This window comes from Mya arenaria, chromosome 6 (genome assembly GCF_026914265.1).
Source record: "Mya arenaria isolate MELC-2E11 chromosome 6, ASM2691426v1".
Lineage (NCBI taxonomy): Eukaryota > Metazoa > Mollusca > Bivalvia > Myida > Myidae > Mya > Mya arenaria.
Genome location: NC_069127.1, coordinates 79,126,241 through 79,151,146, shown reverse-complemented (window position 1 = coordinate 79,151,146; position 24,906 = coordinate 79,126,241). Strand labels below are relative to the sequence as shown.

At 34.4% G+C, this 24,906-nt stretch overlaps 1 protein-coding gene across 1 annotated transcript; it reads right to left on the bottom strand.

Moving 5' to 3' along the window:
- Window positions 1-232: 232 nt before the first annotated feature.
- LOC128237449 (ATP-dependent RNA helicase DHX29-like) lies at window positions 233-24,905 on the bottom strand. Its single transcript, XM_052953010.1, has 29 exons — window positions 24,775-24,905; window positions 23,028-23,102; window positions 22,715-22,791; window positions 22,368-22,481; window positions 21,818-21,947; window positions 21,362-21,507; window positions 20,882-20,995; window positions 20,432-20,558; window positions 20,049-20,282; window positions 19,510-19,690; window positions 19,075-19,193; window positions 17,872-18,110; window positions 17,458-17,718; window positions 17,130-17,244; window positions 16,668-16,819; window positions 15,783-15,959; window positions 14,482-14,571; window positions 13,802-13,987; window positions 13,372-13,511; window positions 12,744-12,917; window positions 10,636-10,764; window positions 9,963-10,038; window positions 9,112-9,333; window positions 4,606-4,742; window positions 3,829-3,919; window positions 3,105-3,361; window positions 2,719-2,818; window positions 2,126-2,354; window positions 233-991 (listed from the first exon to the last, which is right to left on the bottom strand). Exons 2-29 carry the CDS (start codon window positions 23,080-23,082, stop codon window positions 936-938), a joined length of 4,128 nt encoding a protein of 1,375 aa, XP_052808970.1. The 5' UTR covers window positions 23,083-23,102; window positions 24,775-24,905; the 3' UTR covers window positions 233-935.
- Between the last annotated feature and the right edge of the window lies 1 nt (window position 24,906).

Below are 24,906 nucleotides of genomic sequence, written 5' to 3'. Positions count from 1 at the left end.
AAAAATGTTGTCTCGTTTATTCTAAATTTCTTTCAATTTACTTAAAATTTTCGGGATATATTGACTGAGTGGCAAACAGCTTGGAACCTGACCAGGTGCCGAGTTACTCGGTGTCTGGTCTGGTTCCAAGCTGTTTGCAAAGCCTTTAAAATCGTTATCAGCAGCCTAAGGGTATATACTCCACATCTATTTTGGCTTTGTCCACAAAGGAGTTGAATAAAAAAACAACAAATATTGCAGAAGCTTTATTCAACTAAGTATTTGTGAGGTAAAAAGTTTCCTTAAGTTTCACCTTTTCATACTCTATAGCAAAGGCATTTGAATATACCCAAAATCAACTCCAATCACTTTTATTGTAACATTCAGATTGCATAAAATGCTAAATATAAACTGAGCAGAGCAAATAGTTAAGATGTCAAGATAAGATACTTTGTAATAAAAGCATGCAGTCAATATTAAAGATAGCTTTGAAAAACACACAATTTTTTATTTTACTTATATTAACTGAAGAAGACAGTCATGCTGGTATTTGTTTTGTGTGAAATCCATTCCATTATCAATTTCATTTAACACTGAATAAAATTCAATTTCATATATTGCATTACAATGTCATTTAGATGTAGATTGAGTGATGTTTTTACAATAACAAAAAAACATTTAACAAAACAGAATTACAGTCATTTTAACAAAGAAATATATAGCTTTATATCATAGTCCAATTCATCTGACAAACTGTGTTACTTTTCAAAGATGTAAGATAATTTTTAACAAGGTCAAAACACAACCTAAAATAATAATATAGTCCTGCTATATTATTCAAATAATTTTACGACTACCTTTTAAAGATGAACTTAATTTATAGCACATGAAAACAAAACTCTCCTAAGACATATTTTAATACACTATGTAAGTTGTCTCTACTTTGTCAACAGGGGTCATCTAGTTTTCTCGGACACGAGTAGATCTTGTATTAAGCCAACCAATGGATCATCTGAAACATGACAATACAGTTGTGCGAAAAACAAGTCACTTTGTATAACTAACAATACAACCCAACTAATTTTGTTCCCATAGCAACTGAGTGTTTGGTCCACATTTTGTTAAAATGACATGCGTAATCTCATCATTGTTAAATACTTAATTTTATAAACAATAGCTTCCAAACTTCGTTGAATATCAAAGGGTCCATTTTTTACAGACCAACAGTCAAACAATTTCTGTTGCCATAGCAACATCATTTTTGTCCCATCAAAAGTAACTGATAATGGGAATAATCGTCCTATTACCCTCTATCTACATACCAAGTTCCATCATCGGAGCTTTTAAACTTCTTAAGTAATGCCAAAATCTCATTTAAGTCACTTTTTTTATTAGGCCACACAAATTACTGTTTTATTCAACAGATTTTGGCCGAGAATTTATTAAGCAAATTGGCAAAATTAAAAACAAAACAGATTTTCATTTTCACAACAACTGAAGTAAAACAATTTTTTCCTATATAAATGATATTTAGAATGATAATCGTGAACAAAAAAAACATTATTCACTGTGTGAGTTAAATGGAATTTGCCATGAAAAATTAATATTATTTTCCTGTTTCATTCTTCTGAAAATTTTCAGACATAATATAACATGTTTTTAAGTTCCTTTATGCTTCACATTAAAGCGTTATATAGCCTCTTTGTAGATTTTGGGAGTAATGATTAAAGCTTCAAAAGCTCTTTATTTAATTTTCTGAAAAAGTTCTTAAACGAATCATCAATTTAATGTGGCTTTAACAAGAAAAAGGTAGAAGCTAAATTTTATGAGATACAAGGAGCTTAATAATACAAATAGTATAGGCTCAATTCGATAGGATCTTATCAACTATGCCAGTCATAGGCATTTTATTTATGGTTCATGAAATTATTATAGGTTAATATGAAATGTTTAAGTTGAAGGAAGTTCTTCAATAACACATTTGACACATAAAAGAATGTTTCAATTGTACTTTATATCTGTGTTTAAAAAATCTGTGTTCTCATCTTCAAATACAAAATTATAATGTTAGCAAAATCTGCTGCCTTCTTTTAAGCAATGTTTGAAAATCTAAGACCATTGGCAAACAATAACATAAAAACCAAACCTGAGATATTTAATGCCGGCTCTTCCAGTTTAGTAGCTAGTAGATCATCAAGCAGTTTTCTCAGCTCCCTAAAGATGACACCTGTCTTTGCATAGGCCTTATACACGATGCGGTCATCTACGGACAGAAGTTGGTCAGTGTGTTGGACGTGAATTTCTCCACCAAACAGTAGCAGTGGGTATGCGGATACCAGCGTGCTGTCCCGCAGGTAAACACGTGTTGACTTCACCTGGAAAAATGACACCAGTAGTTTATTGCAGCTTGATTAATGAAGGCCACAAAAACATTTATCACAGTTAGTGTTGTTTCCCTTATCTTTGTAACAGCACTGGTTGCCATTTTTTTAGACCCGGAGAAAGTGGCTGGGCTCAACCATTGGCCATGCTCAGGTGAGAGGCTAACATCTATATATCTAGACTACCTAACAAATGGGCTTGTGTTGGACCCTAGACTGTCTCTGCTACACACAAATTGCATATTAATGTAGGGACAAAACTTACCTTCGCATGGAAGAGTATCCAGCCATTGGCCTGGAGGTTCCTGTTGAAAGAGGATGGGTGGACATGTGCTAGACCCTACGGAATAAAACTTACCTTCTCATGGAAGAGTATCCAGCCATTGGCCTGGAGGTTCCTGTTGACAGAGGATGGGTGGACGTGTGCCGGACCCTGGGCTGTCTCTGCTACACACACCCTGTGTAATGGTGGTAAAAGGTTAGTCAAGGAATTTAATCAAAATAATTGGCAAGTAGCACAAACAGCTGTAGGCATAAAAATATGTCTACCATTGAAGTGTAGTCTGTGTTGATTACTTGAAGAAAAAAACATCATTCCATGTGAAATTGTGATCACAGTATTTCATTTTAGACACTGCTTAAAATACTCAATTATTTAGAAAATGTAAACATTGCATAGATACACTACAACAATCATATTTGTTTCTAAAAACAATAATTTCATCATTTGTTCTTAAGGCCCACCTGTTGTCGGGGTTCACAGCTGCATCCACAGGGGCCTCATAGGTAACCTTGGCAACGTTGGGATACAGGCCCGCAGTCAATATGGCCTTTACCTTGCTTATTGTCCTTTTGTCAAGGTCACGATTTGTTTTATGCTTGGAAATTTGCAAAACTCCATCTTTTTCTAGCTCACCCTTTGGTATATCTGTACTTTGAAGTACTGTTGTGTTTGTGAAACCAATACTGCTGAGTAGTTTTATCAGGTCTGTTTTCACATTCTACAAACAGTATTAAATAGAATTAATATGATCGAAATAAAATAAATGAAAATAAAAAAAATACTCTCATGATATAGGATCTTTAAATGAAGTGGAAGAAGGAAGTGTAGAGTAAATTCAGAAAAAGCTGAAGACTTGCAATCACAGTTTATTGCTGTTACTCATACATACAATTGAGATAGGGATTAGCAGTCGTGGCAGCCACATGGTTTTACTCCAGGCGAAACATTTATTATTTAGAATATAACATGAATATTCAAGTGTGTTTTTTCATGAATTTATCAAACAATGGCCAGCACTTATAATAGACTTTCTCCTTAAGCTTTATATAATGATTCACTTGCCTTTGAAATTTATTATCAGTGTTAAATGCATTGTGATTTTGGTTGATGGCCTAATATCAAGAATAAATTGAGTCTGAGTTACAGTTATATAATTGGTCATGATAGCTGATTGATTTGTATTACCTCTATTTCAAGGAGAGTGTTTCTCTTCAGGAAGTTTCTCTGACAATACGTCATCTCTGCTTGTCTGCCCTTTGACCTTGCCTCTCTCCATCTGCAACAGACAGAACCATGCATCAAGCCAGTCTGAATGACTTCATTGAATCTCCTTAAGTATGTGTTAAATTTAATCAGGTACCAATCTGGAAATATTTTGTAACCTTGATATAGATGTTGCATACATGCCATATCCCCCGGCGGGGGGATAAATCCCCCAGAATTTCGATCAATCCCCCGGTCTCCCGGTGGGAGATTAAAATCCCCCGGAATTTCAAAAAAAAAAAAAATTTAAGATGGATTTAACATTGAGCAATAATGACAATTTGAAACCACAGTATTTGAGTGAAACTGAATGTAAACAAACAACTCCACAAGGGAGAAATGACTGTATAAATCTCAATGAATATTTTAAAAAAGGTTGATAAATGCCAAAGGAAATTTTAACAACAAGTGATTAATTTATTTGTAGTATTGTTGAAACACTGTGATCATGTGTATTTTGTGAGAAATAAAGGAGGTTTAGAAGGATATAACATTACTCATGGGTTAATGCAAAACAAATGTAACTCAACATTGAAAGAGAATTCATTACAACAGTCCTGCGCTAAGCCTTCAAATAGATAACTATAATAAACCAAAAGTTTTAAATGGTGGATCAAAGAACAGAGAATAATTTGAAGGAAGGACCAGACAAAGATAAAGATACTTCTGCGTTTGTCTATATCTGTGGTGTTCACTGACCCAGAGTAAGCCTTGTAGATGGTCAGTTGGTCAGAGGCTGCGATAGCGAGGGCCTGTTTGGCCGCGTTCACCATGTCCAGCTTCCCGATGGGAACAACAAACGGGGACTTGTCAGTCATACTCGCCGCTATCACTGCCTACAAGACGAATAAATGGGAACAGAGCATGTTATTTTGTACCTAAATTACACACATAATAAATGAATTACAAATCATGTATGTTTCATTATGGAGTTTCACAGCAACTGTAGGTGTTATCACAAACCGATGTTAATCACTGTCACAAACTACATTGACAAAAACAGGAAGAACATATTTAGTGCAGTAGGCAAGAGGGGTCCCGTGCCCCCGAAGAACACCTTTTTGTTTTTTGCATGAAGTTACGAAATGATGACTGAAGTTACATTTTTTCGATGTTCCCCGAATTTAATTTTTTTCCAAAGATGCTTAAAATTCAAGATGGCCTTCATAAAATGAAAATAAACCATTTTTCATAAGCTGCCTCTCAGTTACTCCAGGTAAAATTGATACAATCACTTGCATGTTTATCTGATAGCGGAATGTATATGTTTCAATATTCTTATTGTCAATTAATTATATAGTAATAATAATAAAAAAATAATTACTATGATGATTATTATAATTATTATTGAAAACAATAACAATATAAATTATAATTATAGAAGTAATAATAATATTTCATTTCAGGTCAACTGTGATGAGATTCCAGAGTTATCTTCAAACCAAGAAGAAACTGATACCCGGGTGGTGATCTACTTGAAGTATGCGGCATCACAAGGCTACAATTCAGCAGTGGTTCGAACACCAGACACAGACTTATTGTTAATTCTGCTGCATCATGCACCGTCCATAGATTTGGACATCTACATAGACCTGGGGACCGGAAAGAATCGCAAGTTGATCAATGTATCTGAACTCGCTGACACAAAAAGTAGAGAGTTCTGCACAATGTGTCTTGGCGTGTACGTCTTTACCGGGGAGGATGTCACTAGCAGCTTTAAGGGAAAAGGAAAAATAGGACCTATAAAGAAACTTTTGGCTAATCCAAAATACCAAGATGTCTTCAGGTAAAGTTTATCATATACAATGTTTGAGAATTAACTTTTAGTTTATATGACTGCTGAATAGCTACATAACATTAAATGCTATGTATGTAAGAGGGATAACAAGTAATTTGTAATGTTATTTTTTAACTAAAACTATTTAAAAAATACTGAACATAGTCATTAAAACAAATAAAACTGCAAAATCATCTTCATTTCAGGAAACTTGGTGATGACTGGTCTTTACACACTTCAATGATTGCAATGCTTGAAGCCTTTACCGGTCTTATGTATGGGTTTGCTAGAGAACATTCTCTAGACGTTGTTCGGCACAAAATGCTAAAGAAGATGTCTGGTGATGAGGAGCAGCTGAGTACAACGACTAATGTTGATCTGTCCAAGCTTCCACCTTGCAAGTCCAATTTGTTGCCACACATTCAGAGGGTTAATTATCGAGTTGGATTGTACAAGAGGGCAGACCAAGCGAAAGTTGCATCTCAAGAACCATTTCAAGATCAAGGATTGGAAGTTAATGGTGACGGAATTTTGGAGCCAGTGTGGTCTTCTGGTCCCATTCTACCACCATCTCTAGTGGACATAGTTATGGCTGTTGCGAATCATGCAGACACAGATGATGAAGATATTGAAGGAATAGACGATATTATTGAATATGTTGATTGTGATGATGAAGATGATGTGCTGTTAATTAGTAAATGACTACAACAAGTACTTATAAACATGACTGAGATTTGAAGTTTATGAAAAATGTGAGAAAAGAAAATGTTACATTTGCATTGACTCATTGCATTCATTCAAACTTGTTCATGGTAATACAGACTGTGTACATTATTTAATGTCGCGATGAAATGAATACTGTATTTATCATTTATCCTGACATTTTAAGTTGCAAGTTGATACAAAGTTCATTTAGAGGATACTGATTTGTTGTTTTATGTAACTTATTTGCATTTTAACAAATATGAATACTTACTGTTGGATCAAATTAAATATTTGTATCTTATATGTAACTGTGAGAACATATCAGAAAAAAGGAAATATGTTAAGATATGTTTTTGTTTAAGAATAATTTCTACTAAAAACACAATGCCAGTAAAAAGTGCAAAAGACATATTAGAGATGATTTTGTAGGTGTGTAAATTCTGAATGGAGTAAACTTACCAACTGTCTTTTAACAAAATAGAATAAGTGTAGAGAATACACTGTTGATTTCGGCTAATTGTAAAATTTGTCTCATTTTCTATATAGATCTTCTATATTATATATATGACATAACTAAATAATCATATACATAAATAGTATAACAGCATTTTCCGAAACATAACAGCTTCATTGACCAGACCACCTGTAATTATTGGTTTGGTTTGTTTTTTGCATCTTTGATATACAAATTTTTGGAGTAGAAAAATACTTTGGGGTCAACTTAGCCAACCCATATTGTCTCTAGTGTTAAATTATTAAATGTTGTATTTATTATTCATTTTGTTTCACTTTAGAGTAATGACTACATTTGGTTAACAAAAACTCCTTTCATTTAATATTGAAAAAACATAACAATAAAAGGTTAGTAATCAGAGAAATAAAAAACACGCCATTTTATAACTTTTATTCACCTTATCTTCAAATCGTATTCATATTATATGTATACCATGTACATTTTGACACTTAAATCAGGGTTGCCAGCACTTTGGTGAAATAAAATTCCCTGACTTTTCCCTGACTTTTCACTGACCAATTCATGTTTTTCACTGACCAAAATCGTCAAACACATAAACGGCCTCCTGACCTCCCCTATAGCCGTCCAATCCTCCCATTATATTTTTGCATGTAAACTTGTATTTATTTTCCAAAATATAAAACATTTACATTGTACATCAAAGTAATGATTCAAACATAGTGTTCTACTATTCTTAACTATTTCTATTTCAACACAGTGTGACAGCCAGTTATTATTGAAAGATGTCTGTTTTGAACTCATATTTGTTAATTTGTCATGCTAACAAGGAAGAGCCTGAAACAGAGTAATTAATTATATTATCTGCCATCAAATCCCTTTATTAGATGATATAAAGAAACTGCAACACCTGAAACAAGGATAATAATCTATAGATTAGAATATAATGTCAGGTAAATTCTCTTTTCTGGTGTTATATTCCTACAATACAACAGAAATTACGTATTAGTCAGCTCTGGAGGCAAGGGTTGCAAAGCCTTTCAGTCTTTAGGCTGAATGATGTTCTAAGGTAAATAATGGGTATTATAATCACTAAGTTAACATATAATGCTTCTTAATATCACAGTTTACTGTTATTTGAATTTAATGCTTAACTGTGAGAGTGATAAAGTCAAATATTAAATGCCTAAAGACTGCCATAGCCAAGAAAGACCTTCAATGCGTATATTTTTCGACCTTTGAAATAATTTTTCCCTGACTTTTCCCTGACTTTTCAGGATTTTCATTTTTCACTGACCAAATTTCAAAATTCCCTGACAATTCCCTGACAATTCCCTGACCTTGAAAAAATACCCAATTTCCCTGACTTTTCAAGTCCGCTGGCAACCCTGTTAAAATGGTGAATATAAATCGCATTCAAGACCTCATAAACTGTTCCTTGATTGTATTACAATTATATCTATTTAGTGTTGTCTTCAAACATTAAAATAAGATATCTGGATATTTTAATGAAATATTCGTAAAAGGGTCAATTTACCCAACCCACTTTGGTTCTGTTTTTTTGTTAAAAGTTGGTCATTTTTTTGACTAAAATGTATTCAATTCCAGAGAAAATACTTCAATACTGAAAAATAATCAAAATTTTATACTAATTTCAAGGAGGACTAAAAATAATAAATTATGATTCCAGGTGTAATGGAAAAAGAGAGGTTATTAACAATCAGTATTTTTTCACATTATTTACATATTTTTTTATTTTTCTAACAAAACATGTCTATTTTGACAAATAAAATATTGAAACACTTACATTCCGCTATAATATAAGCGTGTAAGTGCATATATATATTTTACTTGTATTGAATGAGGCGCATCTTTTTAAAAATGAGTTATTTTCATTTTATGGTGGCCATCTTGGTGGCCATTTTGAATTTAAAGCATCTTTGGAAATTATTTTTTTCTGGGAACATCAAAAAAATTAAACTTCAGACATCATTAATTCATTTCATGCATCAAACAAAATGGTGTTCTTCGGGGGCACGGGACCCCTCTTGCCTACTTAACTAATTAGTTTGCTGGGTACTGGGTATTTTTATTATCTACTTGTAAATCTTTCCATGTGAAAACTAATCTGAAAAAGACAGTTCTTTTCTGACCTTTTTTGAGGGGAATAATATCAGTAATTCAATAATTTGTTTGAGATAATCCTGCTTTAGCAAACTTGTCACTTTTCAGTTTTGTTTTAAATGCATACCACAGGCTCCAGGCACCCAAACACGGCAGCATACAGCAACATCTTGCCTATCCGTACGTGTACTGGTAGCGCTGCGAGATGGTGTCCCAAGGGAGACAACCGCTCACCCTCCTCACATGCCCCTATGGAGTGTAACAGTGACATGGCACGATTCACCATCTGAGGCTGGGGTGGGTCCAAGGCTTTAGACAAGAACACCTCCGGTTTACCATACTCAGATTTCTGAAAAAAATTGACTATTTTGTATTTGGTTTAGCAATTGTGCAGGAGGGACATGGCACAATTTACAATCAGAGGCTGTGGTGAGTCCTGGGGCTGTATACAATAACCAAAGTAAATCCGACTTAAGTTTAAGTGTAGAAATTGAATGTTTTGGTTGGATGAAAATAGCTGCCAAACGACTGAATGGAAACATTGAGGAATATCTATGGATAAGGGTAAGGCTGCCCCAGGACTTAAGCCATGAATACCTCCAATTTACCATGCTTGGATTTTTGAAAAGTATTCACTGTGTAGTAATTTGTTCAGCAACTTAACCGAAGCACATAATTAGTAAATCCTTTGTCTGTAGGTGTTTTAAGACATAAACAATCTTGGTATGTAAAGAGTTACCAAATTTTACTGCAGATAATAGGCTACATTAGATAAAAAGCAGGGACAAAATAGTGGGAAATATCCAGAAAACACTCTTAATACTATATTACGCACAGAGGAAAAATCAAAACTGAAACAATAGTCCCTTCATACCATCTATAGAACACAGGCAATTTTTTTAACCATATTCTGGAGAAAATAACTGCACACTTTCTACAGATCATAAAATTGGGTAATTTACTATTTCATCAACATACCATGATATGAAGGCAGAGTTCCTCTAGTGGCACCCTTAGTAATTCAGGGATTGTGTAGGGCTTCATACCCTCGTACCTGGAAAAATAAACTCTCGGGATAGCAAAATTTCAAATGTTCACACTATACAAGCATTGTGTTAAGGTCAAATATTTTTAAAACCTATCATTAATCATAATAACATCCTCATCAAACTTATCTTTAAAACGGTACATTAATTCACCAACATGCAAACCCATATTTATCAACAAATAATGGTAAATTAACTGCTTATAAATACGTGATCTTGAAAGCAATGTCCAAACCCTCAGACTTGCTAGAATGAAATGTGCTAGCCTATGATCAATCTCCCTCCCAGTGATCTCCCTTGATGAGCAGAGAAAATCTCAGCCACCATTTACAAAAATAACTGGATTTTAGCTATTGAATTTTAAAGAAATTTATTTCATTTTTTTTTAGCGCATTGTAGTCATTGACATATTGTTTTCTTTGAATATTTAAAATATTGAATGTTTCAAATCTAAACTTTATATATGTTTGAAATAAAAAAAATATTTCAAAGTTTTGAACGCAGCAACGTGATTTAAATGACAAACGCATGATTTGTTTGACGGCACTCATAAGCTACAGTAAAGTGAGGTAACCGCTGCATGGAGTATGACCTATATAACCTACATGTGTTTAGTGAAGAGCCTGAAGCAAACTCCACTCTGGACCCTGCCTGCCCGTCCCTGGCGCTGCTTGGCATTGGCACGGCTGATATACACTTCCTCCAGGGCACTCATCTGGCTGCTCTCTATATATCTGGTGTAGGAGACAAATCAAAATGTCATAAACACTATTTTCCCTGGCGTAAGCACAGCTGATACACAATCCTTCAAGCCTCTCATCTGGCTGCTCTCTATATATATCTCTGGAGGGAGACATGTAAAAATATACTATTTTCCCTAGCGTTGGCATGGCTGAAATGTGACTCCTTGAAGGTTCTCAATTGACTGCTCTCCATATATCTCTGGAGAAAACAAAGTCAGGAAAAGGACTCAAGATTGCGTATGTTTTACATTTAATAAATTTGGGCCCTAAGGTGGGGAGATATATGTAATTTTAAAAAAATATTCTTCTTTGTGTGATAAGTGTATTCATGTAAATATCCTCAAAACTAAAAATATTGCATTTCCTTTTTTTGTTGCCAGAGAGTGATTTATATTATGGCATCACAGTATTAAACCTTAAAGCTGTTAATTATTTTGGTTATGAGTCACAGGGCGGTTTAGCAAGTCCAATATTATTTTCTTTTTTTATTGACGAATTAATTACTTTTCTAGAAAGTAATAATGTCCATGGAATACAGTTGCCTCCAGGGACTGTTAATCTGTTTTTACTTATGTTTGCCGATGATATAGCGTTATTGTCAGATACTGTGTACGGTTTGCAAAAACAGTTAAATTTACTTTCAGAATTTTGTGTCACACAAGTTAAAGGTTAACGAAACTAAAACCAAAATTGTTGTCTTTAAAAAAGGTGGAAGACTATTAAGAACTGAGAAATGGTTCTATAACACTACTCCTTTAGAAGTGGTCAATAAATTTTGTTATGTAGGACTTACGTTTACACCACAACTTTCATTTAATTGTATGGTACATGAACTTTGCATAAAGGGTAAACGTGTGCTGGTATAATTGTTATGTTCTTTATATAAATGTGGTCAAATGTCAAATGGAGTATTCTTCAAACTTTTTGATGCAAAAATATGCTCACAACTCCTATATGGAGCAGAAGTATGGGGTCTCGGAAAATATGATGACCTCGAAAGGGTTCATATTTATGCATGTAAAAGGTTTATGTGTGCTAAGTTACATACAACAAATGACACTGTTTTAGGGGATTGTGGTAGATACCCAATGTATATAGAATCTTATAAACATTGTGTTAAATATTGGCTTAAAATACTAAAAATGCCTGATCATAGATTTGTTAAGAAATGCTATATCATGATGTGTAATGATGACCTACATGGTAGCAATAACTGGGTAACAAAATTACGTGTATGTCTGCAATCAATAGGTTTTGGTTACATTTGGGACAACCAAAACGTTTGTTTGGAAATATTTTTTATTAAGTCGTTTACAAATAGATTATATGACATGTTTAAACAAGATTGGCATAGTAAAGTTAGTAATAATAGAAAATTATGCTCATATTTCGGGTTCAAGTCATCATTTGGATACGAAAAATATTTAGATGTTTTAAATATCAGAAATTTAGATTTACATATGTATCTTTTAGAACTAGTTCTCACGATTTAGAAATTGAAAAGGGTCGTTATACTGATATCCCAAGGGAACAAAGATTATGCAAAGTATGCCACTTTGAATGTATTGAAAATGAATACCACTTTCTACTTGTTTGTGATTTCTACGAGGATCTGCGATCCCAATATATACCACAGAAATATTATGTTAATCCTAGCATTAACAAGTTTAGAATACTCATGGCATCATCTAATGTTAATATAGTTAAAAGTGTATCCACGTATTTGTTCCATGCGTTTAATAAAAGAAAAGTTCGACTTGAAGAATGAAATTCTAAAAATCAATACCTATATAAAAACAATATTACTGTATAGTTGTTTCAATGTGTTTCATTGTAATGTACTGTTGCACAACATTGTAAATTTATATTGTATGTCTGTATATTGTAATGGGCCGGTGGCCTTATAGCAAATAAACTTTGTCATTGTCATTGTCACATAATAAATATTGTAAGGATTGTAAGGAACATACCTGTTTTCCTTGACCTTGCCTGTGTCAATTACAAACACAACGTCTGGGATAGTGATACCAGTTTCCGCTATGTTGGTTGCCAGAACAACCTTCCTCATGCCTGCAGGGGGCACTGTGAATGCCTGAGCCTGGTCAGCAGAAGACAATGCTGAATGAAGAGCTATAACTCTGTATCTGCAATGGAAAAACTCATCAAGTAGGTGAATACCCCAAGGTCTGGTCAGCAGACAACAACATTGAGTTTAAGGTATAACCTGAATCTGGAATGGAAGAACTACCACTTAAGATGGTGAATATGCTCAGGACTGGTCAGTCCATTTAGGAATCCTGAATGAACATGGTACTGTTACAAAAACCATGTCTGTTGTTTTTAAGCTGACAAAGAGGAATATTTTTTTTATATAAGCCACAGTTACGGCCCTTGCTGTACATGTGGATATTGTCTCTGGCAACATGTGTACAACCTTGAATTGTTTTTCAGTTATGGCAGAGATTAAAGTTTTTGCACAACCCCCATGACAAAGACGCCAACACTATGACACAACCTTGATGTTTTCTATGAAAAACAGAAGAGGTAACAAGATACAAGGAATACATTTTTTTTTTAGTATTTAACATACAGTCATACTTGTTATTTTCTGTGAATCTGCGGTCACTAGTGAGAGTCTCGTACAGCTCAGTGATATCAGACATGCCGGGAAGGAAAATCAGCACGGCCCCCGTCATGTCCGCGTAGTCTGGGGATATCTCAATGTGGAGTAAAATGTCCTGTGAATGGTAAATTACTCAGATGCTGTGAAAATTGATTAATGTGTTCTATAATAATAAACTAAAAACAACAAGTATCTTAAAAAGAGGTCCTATGCAGGTATCATTTTAAAAGTATATACTAAACTGGTTGCTAAAAATATGACAACCTCCTATGCAGTGATTTCCACTGATAAACAAAACCGCGAAGACAAATAAAAAAGAATACATCAAGGTCCAGGACTGGTCACAGAGTGTCCCCATATTTTTCCATATTGTGTACATACCTGTATAAATACAATTACTCTTACCACAACAAGATCCATGTTTATTCTTTTCATATTCATCCTTGTTACAGTATTTCTTGTCTTGAGACAGTACTTTTCTGGTGACAAATTGGAATTATCTATCCTGCCTATATCATCTTTACTCCAGACAGCATTTAACTGGGACTGGTTACCTCCCTTTTCAGTTACCGTCAGACTGGCGCTCTCCTCCTGGAGGGGAGAAAATATAGGTTTTATTTGAGAGCCACTGATAGAAGTTACTATTTTGCCAGAAAAAAATGCATTGAGTATATGGCCTTTTGGAATGGAAAATGATTAATGAAATATCAATTATAACCTGGACTAATGTAACTATAGCACAAAGTTTCACTATAGAACTTGATGAAGTTAGTACAAACATTGAAAATATAAAAGATGTAGAGATGGTCAAATTTTAAAATTAATGCCACTAATTCCAGTCAGTAATGAAATCAGACAGACTATGCAATTAAAAGTTAAAATGATGCTTAAATGAATGCTACACAGGCAACATATACAGAATAGTGTACTTCATTTCTGTTAAGGTATAGTAATTTAAAATGTAAAACTGAATTTCATTTTCAATACTCAAAATCAGTGGATAAAATAATCAGAGAGAATAGTTTTACTTTCTGATTTTCATTTTCATTCCTAACATGTTTTTCCAAACATTTCATGAGACAGACCTGAACGAGTTGTGACTGGTTCAGGGCGTAATGTGAATCATCGTCCAGCACATAACCAGTCTGTTCCACTACATCCTCCACATGGTAAACCTTCAAAAACATTTGATATAATGGGCATTTATTCATGGGATTTGCTGTGAAAAAGTATATTCCTACTGTAACCAAAGACTACATACATAATGATGTATATATGCAAGATGAGCCACATCGCATGATTTGGGGCCTTCAGATATATATTTGCTTTTACTGTTTTTTTTGCATTTATATTTCAATAAAATGGCATTTCAGGAAGTAAGACTGAAAACATCATTATGATTTATGTAAGATAAATGTTTACAAGTAAGACCATGCATAGCGCATTTTCAAAACTAAATTTGACACAATATCTCATTACTAAATTAAATTATTTAAATGCTTTGCATAACCAACATATAAATATTCCAACTACCGGTAGCTTATAATTTTAGTTGTTATCCTAACACAGAATCTTAAGGGAACATAAAGTTGTTGTTTTGTTGTTGATTTAAACAAAAGGGCCGATTTAAACACACACTATGAATTAAGTCAAAACATATCGGGACGAAAGCCATGGTTTTTATGATGTGCTTATGACAATTCTTTTAAAAAAGAAGCTTGGAAGAAATTAAAACACATTGAAAAATTTACTATTTTGGCATTTTATTTCCATGGTTATTTCATTTGTAATTATTATGCCTGAAGGCCCAAAATTACGTTGATATGTGGGGTCGTATCACTTCAAATCACTTGCGTAAAGACCATATCACATAATTAAGAAGGGTGAGTTCAAGCAACATAATAATTAAAAAGAATATTGTTTCTTATTATGTCCAACAATAAAGGTCCTGCATGACACAATCAACAAGGACATCAAGGCTAGAAAAAATACCTATCATATATTTTATTGTTCATGATAAACATGTGTGCAATTCTTGGGCAGATAGCTCAAGAGCACTTAACAGTCAATTCTTATACAACAGTAAGTTATAAAAGAGCCCTTCATACTTTCCTGTGGCAAAAATTTTGCTGCCTTTTTAAGAGCTCTCCTCGGCAACATAGCAAATCTAAATCTAATATAAACTGTTAAAACCGCGTGGACTTTCTGGAGTTGGGGTTTAACTTATCCCACTCTTTCTACAAGTAAACTAATCCTATTTTTAACCCCAAGCATGTTTAAAATGAAGTCCGGTGCTTAGGTATGAAGTTCTTCTGTTGTTCTACTGACTAGTTCTCTGCCTACATAACTTGACCCAAAAAAAACAAAAAAAGGTCAATTCACTCACCTGTACAGGGAATGTACGACCAGGTATGTTGATGACAGGGCAATGTTTGAAGTAGGCTGAAAACTTCTGAGCGTCCAGCGTCGCACTCATCAGGATCACCTTGAGGTCTGACCTCTGGTTCAACAGGCGCTTTAGGACGATCAACAGGAAGTCTGACTGTACACTCCTCTCATGCACCTGAATTAGGAATTGATCAACTATAGGCATTGTAAAACTATTAACAGGAAGTCAGACTGGACCCTGAACAAGAACAGGGATTGATTGAGAATAGACATTGAAGAAATATCAGCAGTAAGTTTGACTGTATGCTCCTTTATGTAGATAGCAATTTTGACTTAAGATACATATAGGTTGTTGCATAAAATAATTATTAATTATCTACATAACCTCTTTTTTTCACACAAATCATAACTTCACACTCACTGAAGTCTCATGAAAGGCAAATAAAATTGTTAAGGCCATAATCACAAAGCTTCCTGGAGCAAAGTTAATAACACTATTAAATATTTGAACAAGAGCGCTGCAGAGCCTAACACCAATACTCATCTGTTCTTGTTCTGTTCATTTGAAAAAAGGGTGATAACTCAGCAGTTATTAAAGCAAAAGTTATAGACCTTGATATACATGTGTGTACTGTGTTCCATTTCAAAGTTTCATTTAAATAACTTGACAGTTTTTGAGTGATTAAAAAAACGACTAACAACTTATGTTTCATAATATCAATTACAAAGAAATCTCAATATATTTTGTGATTAAATTCTTATAAAAAATACACATAAATAACTTGAGAAGTGAATGAATTTTTCATAAACTGAATGGTTAATTAAATATTTTGTTTTACTTTTTACAAAATATTGAGGCTATTTATTAAGAGGAAATGTTCACCTCATCCACAATGATATGAGATATGTGTGACAGACTTGTGTCAAGTTGTAGTTTGCGCAGCAGTACGCCCGTTGTACAGTATGTAAGCCGGGTCTTCGGCCCACACTTGGACTCAAATCTGATCTGGTACCCACACAGAGAATCAGGACCTCCTGCAAATATAAGTTGGGTATCAAACATTGCAAACTAATCAGGATTGTTTAAACATCAACTTACTGGTAGATTTTGCCCCAAACAATCTTGGTCTTCTGAGAGATAATCAGGATAATTTCAATACTAATGTATGAGAATGGGCTTGGGATCAATGGATTAATAGCTAAAACAAGTTGAAAAGTACAATCAATTATAAAATGTGATTATGCGATCAATTATCATCGACCTCACTCATAAACGTCAGATTTCCAATAACATTTTATCATCATTGTATCCTGTTGTACAAACTCATATGCAACATATTCTCACCCATCCTGGCTTCTCCCATCTCCTGACTGACCCTTGCAGCGAGACTGGTGGTGGATATACGCCTAGGCTCCGTACACACGATGTTGCAGTTTTCTATACCCTGGCTCAAACAAGCCTTAAAAACATATGTACAATACACTGTCTCAAAACATTCATTGCAGTTGATCCTACTGTGCTACAGTGTATAGCAATGACGTTATTGCGTAGAAAATTGCTAGTTTCATTTTTGTATAATACTAAGTTAGATGTGATGTTGCCGTTTCATTTTCTTTTAAACTTTTTCATGACAGTCTATCAATGCTCTGTCAATGAACCAAGCGCCACGTACCTCTAACACAAAATGCGGAACTTGTGTACTCTTCCCACTTCCTGTTTCCCCAGCAACGAGCACCACATTGTGTTGCTGTAGTGATTCTAGGACCGTGTCCTTGTGCTGGTATACAGGTAACTGTTGTCTAGTCTCTAGTAGCTCTGTATAGAGTTTAGATTGCTGGTTCCTCATGTATGATTCCTTGACATTCTTAAATGGGATGGCTCTCTTTAAAGAACGGTTGTTTTTCTCATCTGCCCTATCAGGTAAGTCTTCTGCCTGTTGATACAGAGGTCAAGGATGTTAGTAAACAGAATAGTGAAATTATACTCTGATTAAATGGTGTGTATGAATAATATCACAGTATATTTAATACATGAATTCAAATACTAAAGAGAATAATTATGTCAACAAGAACAAAACATATTTAACCTCCTCAAAGTTTTCCCATGATTCCAATACATCATCCTCACTGTCCTTGACCTCTGATCTGCCCTGAACTTTTGATCCCTTGTCTGATATCTGTACACGGGAGAAAAGTTTTGCAAGAAACGTATCCCGGGGCTTGTTTTCTCGTGAGTTCTCCTCCTGGGCAGCCTGTTTCTCTTGATCCGCCCATTCCAGCCACACATCTCGGAAAGGAGGGGGCAGTAGTTGGTACACTGACTGACCTACAAGTTGACCATCAACTGACATCACACCAAACCAACCTGGGCTCATATTCACTTACTTCTTGAGTCTGAGACTCAAACTCATATAAGTGAATTCTTAAATGTCATAAATTAACTTTAAAATAGTTTTTTTTTTTACACAAAATGAGTAAATCATTGTTGAGCATTGTACTTGCAACATAGTTTTACAATTGCAGTCGAAACAGGTTGGCTCGATATTCCAGGGACCAGCCAAAATATTTTATATGAAGATATAGTAAAAAAAAATTGGTCCTTTTAATCCGGTTCAAGCCAACAAGAATATCGAGCCATGCGATATCGAGCCAATGAGTTTTGACTGTAGTACTTTTTTAAGAGATTGTACAATCAAATGAGGATTTCGTCACCTTAGTGCAAGAACTCAATATCTGCTTCAATTTTTATATGCAGTTATTGAGTTAATGCTCTAGGGTTACGATTTGCAGTTTTAGGTCTTGAGTCTCAAACTGGGACTCAGATTTTTGTATTCATAAATGTTAAACTGATTAAATGTTTGAAGAAGAACAGAATAAACAATTTCAGGTGGTCTTAAATTGAATAGATTTTACTGATAATCAAATTGTGTAATTGCAGAGAGCAGACATAATCTGATTTTAATGTCATGTTAATTATTAAGCATATTTTCTAAAAACAACAGTCATGCAATTTCTTTGAAAGACAGGAGCAGCACAAGTGAATGCAGATCTTTTTTACCAATCATTAACAATATAATTTTGCCAAAGTGGTACGACTTTCTAAGTGTCTATGTATATTTCAATTTGTGTTTTAAATTTTAATTTCACATCAACAGTTTTCAAGGCACAAAACTTGCGATCTTGCCTTCCAGAACAAATATGGTGAAACAACTGCATTACTTGTTCTTAGTTTTCAATTACAAAAAAACAGAAAAGCTATCAATAAAGCTGTCTTTTTACATAGTGTTTACCTTTACAGAGATTGTAGAGGGCAAGGGTGGAAGCAAGATGTTCAGCTTCTTTAACATTGTTACACAATATCTCCGGACACAGCTCTAGTCGGCCTTCTTTAGGACGTTCTATACGTACGCTGTATAAAAGAAATACATGAACATGTTTGTGTAAGGCTTAGTTCTTCAACATATTTGTTGTTGTGGTGTATTTTTATGATTCTATCTCATAATCAATGTCTTTCAAAATAAATTGCTTAAGCATGATAAATATATTATCAAAAGAAAGTAGAATCGGTTTTTTTTGTGTGCAATTACTTTCACTTATTCAACTCACATATTTTATTTAAATGCAAATCAGACACTATTATGGTTTCTTAAAAATTGGTAACATTTTTATTTCTTCTAAAATCACATTATTAAATTAAATCTTGTAGTTTGTATCATACAACTTACACACATTTGAAGTGGTTTCCCCGGGCATTTTTCTTTTCATACTTTGGCGGCGGGCTCTTGGGCAGGTGTTTTCTCACCCAGTCAATTAGGAACTGTTTGGGCGACTTGCCCGTCCACTGCTGACGGGTGTACTCAAAACTACGAATGTCTGCTTTCTTCTTGTCCGTTTTCTCAGTTTTTTCTACAATTAAATGTTCATGTATGTATTAGGTTAAATAATAAAAAACAGCTTTTCATTAGAGTCATAATATGAAATTTAATATTATAAATTTGATATAGAGTCCATACAGATATTTCATTAACAATTAAATTGATCCCAAAAAACTCTTACAAAATCATGAATGATATGTAAATTTTTCATGATGTTTACAAGACACTCATGGAATCTGTTGCTTTTACAAAAGACACCCTTACCTTAAATTATTAAAGAACAGAATAATGCTCTCTTGTGGTGCATTCTTAGTGGAATTGCAAGCGTCCTCCAGAGCTCAAGATCTGATAAAACATAGAAATAAATCCTCAATTAAATAAAATCCAACCTTTAGGGGCTGGTTTCTCTTCTTCAGCTTGTTGAAATATATCAAGACCCAGATCTTCATCATTGTCTTCCTCCCTTGGGTCACATGACGGTGTTTGATCACATGACTGAACATGTGACTTGTCATGTGACATAGCAGCTGATTCTGCTTGTTGACTGGCAGCTTTGTCGGAGTCAATATCTTGCAGCTTGACTTCAGGATTAAATCTTGGGTCTTTTTCTAAAGAGTCCATTTCTGCAATGGAAAACGTGCATTCAGAGGTTCTATCAGTGTTTTTAGCTTATTGCAGCTGCAAAATAATTTTGTGGCTTACTACTTGGGATTGACATAAATTGTCATTGTGGTGTTATTTTTTACATAAAATCGGAGTTAAAAATACTTACCTATAATATACTCCCTGATCTTCTTAGAGACATCCTTCAGCTTGGCTTTGTTTCCTGCTTGTTTGAGCTCGCTGGCCTCGTTCTTAGCATCAAGCAACAAAGCTGTCAGTTCCAGGTAACGCTCATTCTGTGAAACAATCATGCCAGGTTGAAACAGATTGTTACTTGAAGAAATGTTGTACAGACATGTCAAAATTCAGACTTCAATGAGATACACGAGTATTCATATTCATACAGTAATGTAGAAACATGCATTACCTTTATGATTAGATCTAGTAAAATCAAGAATTAATAGCTATTTAGAATAATTGGATTGGAAGGAAAACTTTTCAAATGTTATTCAAGTTAAAAAATGGCTGTAACTGTTTTGTGACAATTGAAGCAGTATCTACAAGTATAAACCAAAATTACACTAATACGGCTACACTCCAGAATTGTTTATGAACTTACAGGGTCATTTTCACTGTCAGAGTCACCAACACCGGACTCGGAGTCTGAATCCTGTTGGGCATACTGCAAGATCCAGTCCTTGCTGGAGACTTTCACTTCGTCTGGGGCGCTCTCCTGCAGAAGAACACCGACAGTTTACATACAAACCCAATTCAAATCATGCTGTTTAGTATTCTCACTACAATTATATATTTCCCCAAATCAAGCCTTTTCAAAGAAGCATCAAGTCACACAAACCATTAAGTTCACTTCTTCTTCTTTTTTATTTAGTTAGATTGAGACGAAAACTAATAACTTATAGAATCAGACTTGAGTCTGTATTCTGAGTAGAAACCAGCACTGGTGTCCATTATGGAAGACCGTGACAAAGTGTTTCTTGTACTGCCAAAACCCACAACCTCTTATGTGAGAGGTCGCCAACAGATATCCTCTTGGGAGAGAGGCCAACACCAACACCATTTCATCCTACTAAAATAAAACCTTATCCATTTTCTTCTGTGGCAGGGGCTTGGCTGCTGCCTCTTTTTCCACACTGGATTCCAGGACCTGCTGGACAACGTCAAACTTGGGTCTCATTCTATCCTCCTCCTGCTGCATAGCCGCTGAGAAGTTGGACGGCAACTTGTCTGAAGAATGTAAGCTGGGGATTTTTTGTCCATTTTTGACAATTAAAATATCAATTGATTTTCATTATATTCATAGAAACTGGATGGGCTCAAGGGAATATTTGCAAAGTGTATCATCTTAGATAATTCTATATACATTCTATGCTTTTACCTTTATATATATATTTTTGACAATAAAAACTTTTTTATACAGTTAATAAAATGTTAGCTTTAGAAGCCTTGCCCACAGCAAAATAATTTTCATTACATCATACCACTGTTTTAAACCTGCATACAAAAAAACAACATACAGAGTGTATTCAGACCATACCATTAGGCAGGTTGAGACAGAGCCAGTCGAGGGCGTCAATGAGGTCTCCTCCATGCAGGATAGTGTTTTCCATGGACTGCTCTATTTGCTTGTGGGTGAACCCTGCATTGCTTAGGTTTGTGTAGATGTCCTGTAACATTACAGTACAGTGTTTAACTTTCTCGAAGCCCAGGGGCTGTGGAGGCATAGACACAAGTGGTATTGGGGACATATGATTGGAGATACAAACAGATGGAGGAACATACACACATATGGACAGACTCATAGCAAAGGCAAAACAAAATGTGTTCCCTGTAATTGAGGGGACCTTTTTTCCCGTAAGACTGATGACACAGGTTTAAGGCCACACAAACTGTTTTAACCCCTGAGTTAGAAGGTTGAAGTGATACATGCATATCATTGACCACCTACTTAACACTGGTAGGCTTAAAGCCTGCGCATGATCACGAGTAATTCAATGAAATGTCTTTCAAACACTAAACCATATTTATTTTATAAGCCTAATAAATCCTTTTCATGACCGCACACTACAAGTACACATTCACCGTACCACGAGTTTTTTCTGTGTGAGCCTCTTGGAGACCTCCTTATCGAGCGGCCTTTTCTGATTGGCTGTCTGTATAAGGTCCAGCAGCTCTCTCTCTAGCCCCGAGGGCAGGGTAACCTGAAACCATTTTTATAAAATATGAGGATATGAGATATATAAGACCATAAAATAATTATTTCTAAAAACAATTAAAACTGTTTCCTAATAAGTCAATGGCAAAGTTTATAGCTATTAAACTGGGCCTTCAATGTACAATAAATCCATGTAAAGTGGCTCTGAGATATTGTGAGATTCAAAGCCTTCTATTGAAATACATGACAGAAAGTTTAAAGTGCCATACAACAAATCACCTTTGAAAGGTTTCCCTGTTCTGAGGCAGCTTGTCCATCTTTTGGATTGGACGGAAGGGAGTAGGTTTTCTTCGTTGCTAGAAAATATAATTAAAATTATGGTATTCCTAAAATGAGAGAAGTCCTCTCATCAGTCACTCAAGAAGGGGAAAAGAATAAGAAATTGTTTGGTACGTTGATACAGCAAAGAGCTATAATAAAGATTTCAAATAACAAGAATTACAAATATCCATAATATGATAATTTCCTCATTTTATTGTAACAAAACAAGAATACCAAAAATTAATAATAACAATATAATTCAAACATTTACCCTTTTCTTCTTTGACAGTCCTTTGCTCCTTGGACTGTTGTTTTTTCTTACCCATGTTGAGTAGTTTCAAAATTTCTGGAAAGTATGGCAAGGGCAAATAATTCATTATTTAAAATCTATATAGTTGAGTTGGATTTAGACTATTACAAGCTGTTGAAAGCCTTTCTCATGTAGTAGGGGCCAGGAATACACGATAATTAAACATGTTTTCAGAACGTTACAACATTTATACTCGGAATCATCAGACACATACATAGGTTACATACAACTAATATTGATACATTGACGTAGGTATTAAACCGATATCAACGCAAGCCAACTTCAATTCGGACATACATGGGGGCAGAAAGTTCCAGGACTGTGACAGTAACACTTTGTTGTATTTCAATTGAACTTTGTACACTTATTAAACAGTTCATATGAAGTTTATTATATTTGATAAAAAAAAACAGGAACATGACACATGCCGCTGTAAGACCTTGTTGGATTGAAAGACATTAATATTTAGGAATTTATCGACATTAAAGAGCAAAGTATGTACAAACTCAAGAAAAAGCTCTCATATAAGTTTGAAATAGAAGTTGGCAGATACAAGAATTTTATAGCTGATCATTCGCACCCGCTCAGATCAAGCACCTTGGCAAGTCAATGGAATTTAGTTTGAAAGAAAAACAACACTATTTTCATGTGTGTTTTTTTTTGCGATAAACAGATTACAGACACAGATTCAGTTATTGGTAGGTTTATTAGTTTGTCATTCCATTCCAAATTATCGGTGAATATCGTTTGCACATGTTTAATAAGTGCATTTTTACTCTGGACAAAAAATGAGATTAGACATCGTCATTTGTGTTCCATTTAGAAAGTATGTGAGTGCTTAGATGATGAATATTTGAAGAGCTATGGTTTTTAATGTTGGGTATTCTTAATTATGCTCAACTCTCTATTTATTAATAACTATCGATAAGGAACAAGAAAGAAACAACACCAAGTGATTGATAGTCAAATGTAATGTTCTAATGTTATGTTGGAGTCCTTCACATAAAAAAACGCTACTATTAGTTAGCTACAATAATGAGCGATCAGGGATACTTTTTTTTTATTATTTTGACATTTCTTATATGTATACCTGTAACGCTACAACTCTCTACCATTTAACACTGGGTGAAAGAATATATAGTAATATTAGGCATCGATGACCAATAATAACGACATAGTTGTTCAATATATACCCGACAGTGATCTAAACTGGATTTAATTTGTCATAAGAGAGTTGTAATTTTAACATAAATATATTCTTGATCATGAATACCGTTATACACCGCATGTACACAACCTGTCAGATTTGTCCCAGATTTACAGATATCAAGATACTTGATAAACAATCGACACATGTAAGTGTTTTATGATATCTGAACATGTTTTTTTGGCTTAATTACATAAATAAATATGAGTTCAATAGTAGGCAATAATGTTTTCTTAGAAATTTGAATTTATAACGGAGATAATTTCAAAATTGTGGCCGCGAGGATTCTCTGCGCAAGGACCGTTTGCTACTTTTTGCTGGGATGGTGGACGTCACGAGTCTGCCATAGTAAACAAAATCGTCAAAAGACTCGTTGACGGCCATTTTGGTGGACTATACTATTAGCCATCCGGAACTGATGTTATCCGAATTTATATACAGAATAGATTTATTGGTGTAATGTATTTATCAGACAATAAAAACAATACATAAAGCTCCCACCTATAAATCAGATAGTGATGAATCTTAAATTGTAGTGTTATTAAAAATAGTACAATATTTTAAAAGAAATAGGCTTATGTTCGCAAAAAACATTGAATACGTTCACGGTTTCGTGTAGCCTCCCATTTGAAG

Coding starts and splice junctions, on each gene's coding strand:
- LOC128237449 (XM_052953010.1), bottom strand. CDS start 23,082: ATGGGTAAGAAAAAACAACAGTCCAAGGAGCAAAGGACTGTCAAAGAA. Junction 20,559..20,881: donor CTGACAGTGAAAATGACCCT/GTAAGTTCATAA, acceptor ATTGTTTCACAG/AATGAGCGTTACCTGGAACT. Junction 10,765..12,743: donor GGCAAGGTCAAGGAAAACAG/GTATGTTCCTTA, acceptor CTCCTACACCAG/ATATATAGAGAGCAGCCAGA.